The following is a 13,161-nucleotide window of genomic DNA, read 5'->3' on the forward strand; positions in this document are numbered from 1 at the left end:
AGAAGACTTCATACTATGAAGTTGTGCCTGAAAATCTGAGTTGTGCTTGTTATTTCTTGGTGAGGTCGAGAACTTATTGATCACCCCTCGTACCCAGTCAATCACAATTATAGGGTTTGCCACGCTACGTAGCTACCACACAGTTGTTCTGCTCTCAACGCTGCTATGTTTAAAAAGACCAGAACAGTTTTATATGCTCAGTGACAGAGGATTTCTTGCTCAGATATAACTTTTCTTTATTTCAAAACTTTCAAGTTCTGTAAGCCAATTCAAAGAACTTTCAATGCCCCTGTTGCAAGTGATGGGGGGGGGGGGGGGGTAGTATAGACCGATCCTGAAAGCTCATGACAATTACGGCACAATTAGCGGTTCAACCAATGATAGACTGGTAATCATCGCTTCATCCAACGAGAGAGTGGCAGCATGTCCGTCAGATTTTCGCGTTTCCTTGGTTTAATTTTGTCTGCGTCTTGACACAAGCTGACTGGGCTTTGTGATTGACGTTTTTAAACAGCGGGGGTGTGCGTCACATCCATCTAACCAGTTGACAGTAAAAGAAGAAACGTAAAGAAACAAAAAACATTTTATTCCTATTCCGAAGATATTAAGTAAATACAATTGATCATCACAATTCGACCTCGTCTAGTACAAAATGTGTCTAAAACTTCTCACTCAGCCCTGCACTTTATTTGACGAGATGCGCTACAGACTACTTCACCGGCCGTTTGACGTACCAATATGGCTACCTGTACGAAACCATGGATTAGTTATGAGATGTTTAAAAAAAGGATTGTGTTGGGAACATGTGAACACTGCAGCAGTGGCACCTAAATGCAGTCCAATGTATAGCCTGGCATCATTGGAAAGTCGGTGTCAGATGGTCAACGAAATGTTCAATATTTTAAAGATATGGCGCGGTACAAATAAAATGGCATTCAGTAGGTTGCATTCTTTTTAATTGAGTCTCTGTCCGACTATGATACGTATCCTGTTGCGAGATGTCTTATATTACAAGTGGCTGGCTAACATGTCTTTTTCATACATGATAATTCGACACTTTGACTTTGCATCCATAAGGTTTTCCATCTGCAACGTGTCTCTACAAAAAGTGTGCATTAAATCCTCCAGCTCTTCAAGACCTGCGAAAACACTAACATGGATATCGTCCTTTTTGTAGCTTCGGCTTATATCCTGTAGGTGTTTCAGAAGGTGCTTTTGTAGTGTACGAAAATCCATGGCGTAGACTTGAATAGACATCATTCTCACTACAGCGGTTGAGTAGGTACTAGAGAGACTTAGACTTGCTTCTCCCTTGCAGTTTAACACGTAAATTGTGTTTTCTGCTTGTAGAAACTTTAGGTTGGCAGGACAAAGGGTGAACGGATCCCAGTCAGCAAGTATGATGGGTTTGCCGTCGTAGCCACCACATGCTTGCGATGGAAGTGTTTTCTGTACGGCCGTGCAGAAGTCGTCATCAGGGTCTTGTAGAGGTGTGACGTCAGGTAAACCGGTTGTGTCCAGTTGAGCCAGCTGAGTAGGGTCCTGTCGCCACCAGAGATGGGGCCCTGCCTTGTATTCTACGTAAGGCTGAAAAGGAAAGCAAACGATAAACTGTATGGTATTTGTGTATACCTACAGTTTGATCTATATGTTGTATAGTCCTGCTATGTGTCATAGTTTCGGAAAGAAAGAATGAGAGGGAGAATAAGAGAGAAATGATAAAGTGTCTGTGAGAGAAAGAGAAAAAGGGAGAAATGAAAGTTTGCTTTTGGCATTTTTGCATTCAAAATAAAACCACTAAAATGCATTTAAGCCGTTCGTTTCATAAGTAAAAACATAACTAATACTTACTATGCAATCATTATTAGTTGAGCTAGTATAACTCGAAAAAAAACATCAGAAGCACTAAAACAAGTCCTCTACTTCCTTATTTTTGCTCTCAAAAATTGTCTCTAGCAGAAACGATTAACTTTATAAACATGCAAAGAAAACAAAATGTTTTTTTTCAGCTCAAACTCCGAGGATACTTACCTCTATTGACCAAACCTCGAAGTTGACCCATTTATTTCGTGTATTCGTACGCAGGACTCAATCACTCACATATGTCATGCGTTAAGTATACTGGTGAACTGAACAAATCTTGGCCAAAATAGGAATGCTCAGACGGTCAGACCCCACGTGCACCTTCGGCTTGTTCCTACCAAAATGTTTCCTGACAGAAACCAAAAATGTCTCCAGATAGGGCTGATTCAATTTCTTTAAGGATTTCAAGGAGCTACTAATATATGAAAATCTTCTCTATAAATTATAATATAGGCTTACCTAGCCTGACTAAAATCGCGCTCCTAGCGGCCAGTCTTATAGTTGCCACGGGACATTAACCCCACTCAACCAGAGATTGTGTTTCAAACACAGGCTATAGGCTTACCATGTTGAAAACTTCTCGCAAGCCATGACCCTGTGCGTCCGCCATCTTGTTGAGACTTGACACCGTGGCACGTTTGTACCTGGCTGCCGGGTAGTTCTGTCGGATCCAGGCGTCCTGATACTTCTCCAGCTTCCAGAGGACGCCCGTCTTTCTCCACGCGGCAGCGATTCTCGCAGAGGTGCTGATAAAGGCCTTGCCTCCCTCTGTTATTATTGCCACCAGTAGTCCTACCTGTGAAATACAAACACTTCAATATATATGTGTGTGTATGTGTATGTGTACCTTGTACCATGTGTATCTTGTTTCCTTAACCCAGCAGTATTCTAGGGTCGTTGGCCTGGGGTCACAACATTGTGTAAAAGTGTGTGTGTGTGGTGTTTGCGTTCGTGTCCATGTTTACAAGTGTGCATATATGCACTATGTTTGTCCAATCGTAGAAGGAAGGCGAATCCCTTACGTTGTTGGAACTTGATAAAGACAGATGGTTTGCTTTGAAGTGGACGCGGCGAACCAAGACAGAAGTTGACAGAAGATGACGTAAATTTTTAAAAATGAGCGCTTCAAGGACTTGTCATTTTCCAACACTGTGACACATATACAAGCCAATGTTTTGATCCATAAAGATCTGATCTAGGTGCTAAGCGTGCGATGGCAACACTGCATTGAAACCGTACGGTGATTAAAAACTCACCACTTGTTTTCCCAAGACGGCAATGAATACCCTGGTGTTAGGAGCATCGATGAATGAGTGGTAAAATGCAGGCAGGTAGTCTGTGTCGCCATAGATGTCCTTAGACATCCGTATCACAGCGTCATAATCTTCGTGTGAAGCAAGACGAACGGACAGATTCTGACTGAGATCTGCCATGTTCCGAACTTGGAGGGGAGGGGGGCGGAACTTACTGTACTGGTTCGGTGTCCTCTTTTGACCCTTACAAATAAATACCCCGTGTAGCCGGTTTGCAGTCGACCTTTGCTCTCTGTGAGTGACACTTGCGTTGTGGCGTAAATTAGTACTAATAGAAGCTCGTAACGGCCGCTTCTGTTGTAACCTCGCTAAAAGTTTTAGTGCCATGGCTCACCATGCACCTTTGGGGTCAAGGGTCAAGGTTACGGTTCCGGTTCAATCTTCAATTGAACGTGCGTGCATGACACCGGTCTGCTCTTTTAAAAGCGTGACGTTTACAAATGACCTGGCTTCCCATATAAAGAAGGGACCGATTTTTCCTTATTAATAATAATAATAATCATCTGGTGTATTTTGCCAGCCAGTAGGTACCCAGTATGAGTAATGAGGCTGTTTAACGTGGTCGAGGCACCTCCTCGAGCACGGGACCCCCGTTTTACGTCCCTCCCGGAAGACGATTTCGTGGAAACTTCGTGAGGCTACAGCAATCCGGACGTCCTTGGTTGGTCCCCCATCCAAGCACTGTCCGGACCGTCGCGTTGCTTAACTTCCGAGATCGAGGGATCGGGTGACCAACGCGCCACGCGGCCGTAGACTTATTACCTTCATGAAAAGGAGACATTGTTATTATCTATGAAAATTAAAGGCGTAATCTTGGGTTTGCCAGTGTGTGTAGACGTCGCTCTCTGTGTTTGCATGGGTTTCCAGATATTTTAGTCAGCATGACTTATGAACCCCTGGATGGTCACCGTGTTGGTTTTCGCCCCAAAGCAACACGCAGAGATATGGTACTGCAGAGATGTTTTGTTTCTTTCTTTCAAGGAGGATAACTGAACAAAGGATTGAGGAATTCCATAATGGATATCCAAGGAATTCAAACAGAGATGTTCACGATTAAATGTAAATTATGCAAAAATGACTTATTTGCATAATCAATGAATGAATTTCATAATTCCGCTGTTTACATGATAGAACTTCAATACAATGTAACACGTAATTTATGAAAGATGATAGCAGATGCAGATTGTGCAAATAATTGGTAATTTGCACATGTTTCATTATCATAATTTACATTGTACGGATAATGTATACGCAAGGGGTTGTTTAGTGGTCGAAGGCTGCAGTTTATAGCTCTAATTTACCTTATGGGTTTCAATCCTGATTTTAATCCTGACTTCTTTTTATATTTCAGCCATACATAGTATGGTGAAATATATTGTATTCGTAATGTTTCTTTCTTCTTTCTTTCTTTCTTTCTCCTGTCAAATCTTCAAAGTGATTCATCTCCGCCGTTCCTGGACCGAATGACCTGAAATTTGGCACAGGGGTAGAATGGGCCAATACCTTTTTTCTCAGTTTTTTCATATCTGCCTCTAAAATGATTTTATTGAGATTTTTTGGTCAATTTTAGACCAAAACTGTATATTTTGGCCCCTGTACCCTGGTATTACAACCAAATGAGCTGAAATTTGACAGAGATGTGCCTTGATAATGCCCCCATATAAATTCGATAACACTTTTGGTGTACAGTACAACAAAATGCTTATTTTTGCGATTTTTTGACCAATTTTTGACCAAAAAAGGACACTTTTGGCCCCTGTACCCTGGTATTACAACCAAATGAGCTGAAATTTGACAGAGATGTGCCTTGATAATGCCCCCATATAAATTCAATAACACTTTTGGTGTACAGTACAACAAAATGCTTATTTTTGCGATTTTTTTTACCAATTTTTGACCAAAAAAGGACACTTTTGGCTCCTGTACCTTGGTATTGCAACCGAATGAGCTGAAATTTGACACAGATGTGCCTTGATAATCCCTTCATATAAATTCAATAACACTTTTGGTGTACAGTGCAACAAAATGCTTATTTTTGCGATTTTTGGCCAATTTTTGACCAAAAAAAGGACACTTTTGGCTCCTGTACCCTGGTATTACAATTAAATGACCTGAAATTTGGTATAGATAGGCATTAGATACTTAGTAACAAGATTCAAGTAAAATTTTTGACATAAACAACTTTAAAATGATTAATTTTGGCACTTTTCTGAGGGGAAATTTGTTTTCTTTTGGCCTCCTGACGTGACCTTCCGTGACCCCGCACAGAGCCACACCTGTGCGCGTCAGCCGGAGAGTTAATTGAATCAAAGACCTAGCCAATCAGCGAAGAGGAATTTGGCAAATGATCAACGCATCATCTTCTCCAGTTACATGTTGCTGTTACAGCTTACCTTTGCCACTTCTTCTGTGTAAATTATTTTGTCTCTCTGGTCCTGCTAAAAACATAATATCGTAATTGGAACACACCGCGGAATTGCACGGAGAAGGGCGCGTGGTTGGAAGGGGGTGCACTATACCGGCCGAACGAAACACGGCACAATTAACTGCCGCTGTGTACCTTTATACATCCTCTGTTGTTCCTTTCTTTCCTGTTAGTAGTTGCACAAAACAAAAATCTGCATGAGCATACAAAAAGTCATGAGAAAATGGGCGTATACTGACAAGAATTTTCATTTAATTTTGGTCCGTCATAACCGCTATGACGTAAAACTTTACTGCTGGCCGTAGCATTAAAAATGGCGGGAAAATGGCGGCGTACGTTCAATTTGACCCATTCAGTCGTAGATCCGGGCTATAATGCAACGGTTCCTCACACTTTTGCACGAGTTGTAGGTCACCAAAATAAATTCAAGATTGCTGTTGAATCATGCTCGTCTTGTGCCGTGAGCACATGTGATTATTATCTACAAATCTGGCGATGAACGTGACAGTGTGCTTGTCCCACGACGAGCTCGCCTGCCCCGAAAATGACCTGAAAACTTTTGGCCTTGTTGTCTTCGAATGCATTGTTATCGATGCTTTGTAAATTATGTATTGGACACCTAGATGTCTGAAGTGTGCATACCTCAGAAATAACTATTGTTGCATGTGTAGATCTCTTTAAGTTCCACTATTTTTAATCGACCGGTATAAGGCTTATGACCGGTATTATGCCAATGCATGTTATCAGTTCTTTGGGGCATATCTATGATAATCGCAGCAGTCACTTAACTTCTCTTCAGGAGTTTAGCGTAACACTATTTCAGGTCAAACCGTCAAAGGCAACTAAAAACAAACTTTAACGTTACTAATTTCAACAGTACTTATAACTTGTTATCCGAAGTTGAAACGCTAGCGATGGTATTTTCGCTGCGCTGTTAGCTCCGTGCGACTGTTGTTGACGGTCTTATAACGGTATATTTTGCACCCCTGTACCCTGGTATGAGTAACATTTGGTATAGATAGGCATAAGATAGTTGGTAAAATGATCCAAGTAAAATTTTTGGCATAAAGTACTGTAAAAGGCTTAATTACAGCACTTTTTTTTAGGGGAAATTGTTTTTCTTTCGTTCTCCATGCCATGACCTTTCGGACGTTCACCCCACAGAGCCGACATCTGTACCTGCGTCTAGCCGGCAGGAAGAGTTAATTCAATTAATGGTTTAGCCAATCAGCGAAGAGGAAAGCGAAGGCTAATTAATATTCATAAGCGGGACCACACAATACGTTAACTTGAAGACTCAGGCCGTACAGACTTCTCGCCAGGATTTTTTCAAAGCGTCGGACAGGGGTCCGGGGGCCGCCGAATGTCCCTGGCGGGGTCCAGGGGCAGGGCCACTGTGGGGGGGACCCAGGTGGGCGAAGCCCCCCCGGAAGCTCTTGCATTTTAGACTATTGAGAAGGCTTCTTTTATCAGTTTTTTTAGGGCCATATCTACGATAATCGTAGCAGTCACTTACTTCTCTTCAGCAGTTTGACTTTAAAATATTTCGGGTCAAAGCTTCAAAGACAACTAAAACCTCATAAACAACAAACTTTACTTAGCTCAACAGTATACAAAAATATTGTACGGGTTGCCATCCTTAGTTGAAGCGCTTATTTATAGCGCTAGTATCTTCGCTGCGCCGTTAGCCGCCGTGCGACTTTTGTTGACGGTCTGATATCCCTACGTCGCCGCCTCGATGATATTCCCACGGACATGTTTCAAGAAAAATACCCAGCAAAAAAACGCTGTTCTGCGTCAAATTCTATTCTATAAAACATGTGGGACTCAGTGTTACAGTCTAAATATTTTGTAGAAGCACCGCTGTAGGAAAGAAGGTCCAAGCAATGTAAAACATCACGTAGCATGAAGTTCGCTGTCAACTGGCACACAGCACATGACTGTTTGAAACTCTAAGTCTAATCAACAGCCGTGTTTGATTGATAGCCGGCGGTCCTTTGATGAAGTCGGCGAAAGGTGCGTTAGTTAGAAAATCTGCGTTTAGTTTTGATACGTAATTATAAGTTAGACAGTGGCGAGAATGATTATTTTCTCATCAATATTTCTCTTCAGAATTATTTGAACTTAATTGTACATCTAAACAATTGGCTTACCTGTGCAATGTTTATATGATTAATGATCAGTGTACTGAAATCATGTGTAACGTATGGCTCCTAGTCAATAGATCAGCATTTTCTCTATAGTGACCACCTGTCTACAGTGGCCACATTTCCTAGTGCTGTTGTTGTTTGACATAAACTTTGAACATTTAAATTGTAAGTAACTTTAAACTGCCAGAGTTTCAGCCCAATAAAACACTCTCAGCGCCAGGGTATGAACAGACTGACCAGACAGACGAAAATAAATCCTCGAACAAGGTTCAATCGTATCTTCCGGGTCTGGCAGGAAGTTGTTAAACTAAAATAAGAATAGGCTCGATGGCTGATTGCATACAAAGTAAAACAGTTTAACAGTTTTACAGCTTGAAGAAAACAAACGCTCCTACAGTACCTGCACCTGCTTGATAATTATTAAATCGTATGCCCTACTTGAATAAAAAAAGTTCACTGCAATAATAAATGTACCCTTATCACAAGGAGCTTATACTTTTTTAAACTTACACCTAGTTATCGTACTGAAAATTGTTAATGACATTACATGAAGTCATTCAACAATTTTCAGTCATGATGAAAATTTTCTGAATGGAAGGTGTGATTATTGTCATTTTCTGAAAAATAGAAGCAAGCTCTGTTTTTACCTGGAATCAATTCACAATACCAGTCCACTTTGGGGGATAATGTACTGTTAAGAGGATGTTCCATTTTTGCGCAGGGGTGATTTGGAACAGTCCAATGTTGCGTGGGAAGGGGTATGGCTGAAATATGCTGTATTTGCTCTTAAGCAAATGTCGGCCTTTCTAGTTTTAAAATGTTTCTGCGTCATCTTACGTTACGGTTAAACTTTTGGTTCACTCGTTATATTTCAGCCATACATAGTGTGGTGAAATATATTGTATCCGTAATGTTTCTTCTTTCTTTCTCTTGTCAAATCTTCAAAGTGATTCATCTCAGCCGTTCCTGGACCGAATGACCTGAAATTCGGCACAGATGTAGAGTGGGCCAATACCTTGATGCTATTTCTCATTTTTTTCATATCTGCCCCTGAAATGATTTTATTTAGGTTTAAAGGTCATGTTTTTACCAAAACGGTATATTTTGGCCCACTGTACCTGGTAATACAATGGAATGGCCTGAAATTTGGTGTAGATAGGCATTATATACTTGGTAAAATGATCCAAGTAGAAACTTTTTGGCATAAACTACTTTATAATGCTTAATTTCAGCACTTTTCTGAGGGGAAATTGGTTTTCTTTCGGCCTCCTCCCGTGAACTCCAGTGACCCCACACACCTGCGGTTTTTTAAACTGTAAATCTAAACAATTGACTTACATGTGCAATTTTTATATGAATAAAAATCAGTGGGTACTTAAATTATGTGCAACTTATTGCTCTTTGTCAATAGATCAGCATTTTCTCTATAGTGGCCATATGTCTATAGTGGCAACATTTCTCTCACTGTACTGGAAAGAAAAGTGATGTGTTTTTTCCCGAGCAAATGGTACTTCTAGTTCACAAGGAGCTTATCACGGTACTTAGACCTAGTTATTGTAGTGGAAACTGTTGAATGGCTTCATTTAATTTCACGATGAAAATTTTCTGAATGGAAGGTGCGTTGACGTACGGAAAAATAGGAGCTGCCGCGATTCTAATAACCAATTCGTTATGCATAGGGGCTCCTGTGGAAGAGTATATTCTTCCACATGGGCTCGAGGCATATTGGTCAAGCTACGTTTTGACCTGGAATCATGTAACAATATTAGTTTCCTTTTGGGGATAAGTTACTGTTAAAATGTTGGGCAGGGGTGACTTGGAACAGTCCAATGTTGCATGGGAATGGGTATGGCTGAAATATGCTGTATTTGCACCCAAGCAAATGTCGACCTTTCTAGTGGAATATTTCTTCCGCCGCATTTTACTCTGTGACACTGGAGGGTAACCTCCAGTAACAGAGTATTGTAATCACTTTGTGCGTTGGGTGTTCGCACCTATATCTCTATGTTCCGTATGCCGCAATCGCATGTGGATTGGCATGTCGTCTGTACTCGGTTAGGAAATGATGCACGTTGTTTTTTTTTTCGCCGTAGCTGTTTTTATTATGGATGTAATAATTTCAGTTTTCACCCCTACGCCGTCCGGTATAGTGGTTCAGGTCTTCCTTGTGATTGTGCCTTAAGCGTTGTAGTTATTTGATACCGTCAAGCAGATGTTGGCCTCATCGGAATATGCCATCTCGTTCGGGCTTTGCGTTTCCAATATTGAGGTTGGTTTGACATTGCATACTGTTAACATTTTGCGCGGTTGATAGTCATATGCATGTTATGGTAAAAACGTGTTTGATCTTTGGGAGCCTTTTTTTTCGCGGTAGCTATTTTCATTATCGATGTAATAATTTGAGATGTCACCCCTATTTCCCAGGTATTGTAGACCAGCTGGCTTATAGACGCTGGGGTCTGGCAATTACTTATCTCGAAGCAGATATGGGGCTATTTCCACAGCTGTGATTGACCTACTTTTTAACGTGGTGTGCGTCTCAAGTATCCATTGTGAAGCGCTGTTGTTGTTTCATTTGTGTCGTTCGATTGAGACGCTGACTTAGCTGTGTTTTTAATTTGGCAGTGATAGGTATCGTAGCTTTTAAGTAGTTTTTTTGTATTAGCTGATGTGATGTGTCTTGTATGCGATTCACTACTATATAGGTGGGGTGGCCATGCTCTTAATCTGTCGGGTAGGAACGTGTCTTTTGTGACCGGAACACCGAAATAGAGGGAAATAGCAGGGACAGAAGGGGTATGATCTTGGCGGGAAATTATATTTTACACCAGGGATTGAAGGGTAGTTTTCATGAATGGAAATTATATATTTCGCATATACACAGAATTAAGCCATTGTCGGTGGGAACTCAAACTTTAGGAAATTATTTGTGTACCTTATATTTGTAGGACTTGGAGGAGCGTGTGCGTTGTATACGACATAGGTTGAGTATGTTTCGTTCAGGCTCACCGAAAGAAAGGCGTTATGATCAGGAACAGAAAGGGACTGTTATGGACGGTGATTATGTTTGAACCATACACACAGATTGTTATGTCTGTACGTTTTGTGCTCGACCTGTGCTTGTTTTCATTTGGTGTCGTTCGATTGAGACGCTGATTTCGCTGTTAATGCGTACAGGACTGTGTTTTAAATTTGGCAGTGATAGGTATGTTAGCTTTTAAGTACGTTTTTGGTATAAGCTGATGTGATGTGTTCTGTATGCGATATAAACACCGAGAAATACACCACAGAAAACATCACAACCGACATAAGCCATAATTAGGTCACAGAGTATGTTACCTACGGTCACTTGTTTATGTTCGATTTTGTTGGGTGAGGTCAACACATTTTATGAGGAATTCTGGCGATTTGGATGTTTGCTTTTCAATGTAAGTCACTGGATAGGTGCCCGCTATCCCGGGGGGGGGGATAAGATTCAGGCTACAGGATTGGTAAGATTTATCAAGTGATAGGCAGAAGTACAGAAATAGCTTTATTCTGCCCTCATTTGTTTCTCGACTGTCTCAAGACAAGACGCGTTTCTAGAAGAACCGTCTTATCTAGGCCACCGACAGAGACAGCACTCCTCAGTATGTACCAATTGCTTAAAACGTTTGCCTCGTGTTTTAGATAACGTTACTGTTCTGCGTAATTTTTGGTATAGTTGATATAGCGGGTCATGATGAGATAAGGACGCGTGTATAACGTTATGTTCTGGAAGTTGGGAAAACAATTTGCTGCAATCCTACCTGTTTTATCATACCTGTCATTGTCGTTGCAAAGATAAAGCTGACGCGTTATGTACGAACTCTACACGTCGGTTACTGATTCCGATAAAGAGTGGTCAACTCGCACTTTAGAGGTTTTTCTGGCCATCTTGGTCTTTTTCTTTGGGTTTAAGTAGAGTATGTGAAGGCCTGGAGTCAACTTGAAAACTGTGGTTCTAATTCTAGTTTGGTAGTATGATTTTATGCTATGTAAGCTAATCTGGGTTTGTACAACCTTTATGATTATATGTTACTTAAGTTAATTTGGTTTTATAGAACTATATGTATACTCATGTTATTAAGGTTAAATTGGTTTTGTTGATTTTTTTTTTAATCGCCAGTGGGAGCCGAATACTCCACAAAACAATTTCTTTGTACCGAAATGGACCATTGTTTTGAGTATAGTCCATTCACAAGTTTTCACATACTGAATCAGGTTCAGGCCTGAACCTGGACCTGATCCTCTAGACCTGAACCGGACTTGGACCTAAATTTCTGTACCGGTGTGACAGCGATCTCGCCCCCCCGTGATCTCGCCCCCCCGGGGGCGAAATCACTAGCGATCTCGCCCCCCCGGGGCGAAATCACTAGCGATCTCGCCCTCCCCGGCTAGTGATCTCGCCCCCCTACCTCGCCCCCCTTTAGCGATTTCGCCCCCCCCCCCCAAAAAAAACGGGTTTACATGACATTTTAGAAGTTCATTGGTATAAATCACAAAATTCAGTTTCAGAATGATATAAGTACATCCGCTTGATACATAACTCCATTCATAGTATCAATATTAACGTAATTACATGGTAATAAGATAGTTGAACTTGTTTCAGACAAGGAGGGTTGGGTCCCTTGTATCCCCATTATTGCATATACCTGAGTCTTGACATCAAATGTATTTCATTGTATTCACCTGTCCTCAAGCAACCTATATATCTCCAATATGAAGTCTCTACCATGAAGTGACCACAAGAGATGTAATGTCTTTATTAATTATGCAAATATTAGGTATTAATTAGAATAACGCACATTTTGGTATATGCACCTGGCCAAGGGATATCTTCACCTCCAACATGACTGTTTTTTCTAGTATTTAGGAACTGATGCATTTACCCGTGTTTCTTAAGACTGGTACTTTACCAGTGTTTGTGTAGCATTTAGCAACAGCTATATCAACTTGCGCGTAGATAGTGTTTATAATGAGAAACTATTATTTACGTACGTGTGTTTTTGTTAGTGCTTTGGAAATGTTTCCAGCACAAGAAAGAAAACACTGTGACAAATTGAAAACATATAGCTGACGTATTCCGTACCATAGACGGTGTTGATTTATACGTTCGCAGTAGCACTGTTTTTATGCCACCTCAGCTGCAAAAATTGTCTTTTTCATTTCAATGTCATGTTTGCACCGAACAATATAGTATCGACTTTTGAGGTATGACATCTTACGGTGCGGTAATAAGGTGCCATATAGGTACCAGGTAACACACCATATACGTTACTCCCCAGGTGCAGTATAGTACCAGGTAGCGCACCTGTAATATGTAGTAACCAGCTGCTCTTGGGGGGGGGGGGCGAAAACGCTAAAGGGGGGCGAAAACGCTAGTGATCTC

At 41.1% G+C, this 13,161-nt stretch overlaps 1 protein-coding gene across 1 annotated transcript; it reads right to left on the minus strand.

Annotated features, from left to right (window-relative positions):
- Positions 1–570: 570 nt before the first annotated feature.
- On the minus strand, positions 571–3,541 carry LOC118423640 (histidine N-acetyltransferase-like). The gene is made up of 3 exons (XM_035831874.1): positions 3,120–3,541; positions 2,429–2,659; positions 571–1,587 (listed from the first exon to the last, which is right to left on the minus strand). Exons 1-3 carry the CDS (start codon positions 3,501–3,503, stop codon positions 1,009–1,011), a joined length of 1,194 nt encoding a protein of 397 aa, XP_035687767.1. The 5' UTR covers positions 3,504–3,541; the 3' UTR covers positions 571–1,008.
- Between the last annotated feature and the right edge of the window lie 9,620 nt (positions 3,542–13,161).

Source organism: Branchiostoma floridae, chromosome 9 (genome assembly GCF_000003815.2).
Source record: "Branchiostoma floridae strain S238N-H82 chromosome 9, Bfl_VNyyK, whole genome shotgun sequence".
Taxonomy (NCBI): Eukaryota; Metazoa; Chordata; class Leptocardii; order Amphioxiformes; family Branchiostomatidae; genus Branchiostoma; species Branchiostoma floridae.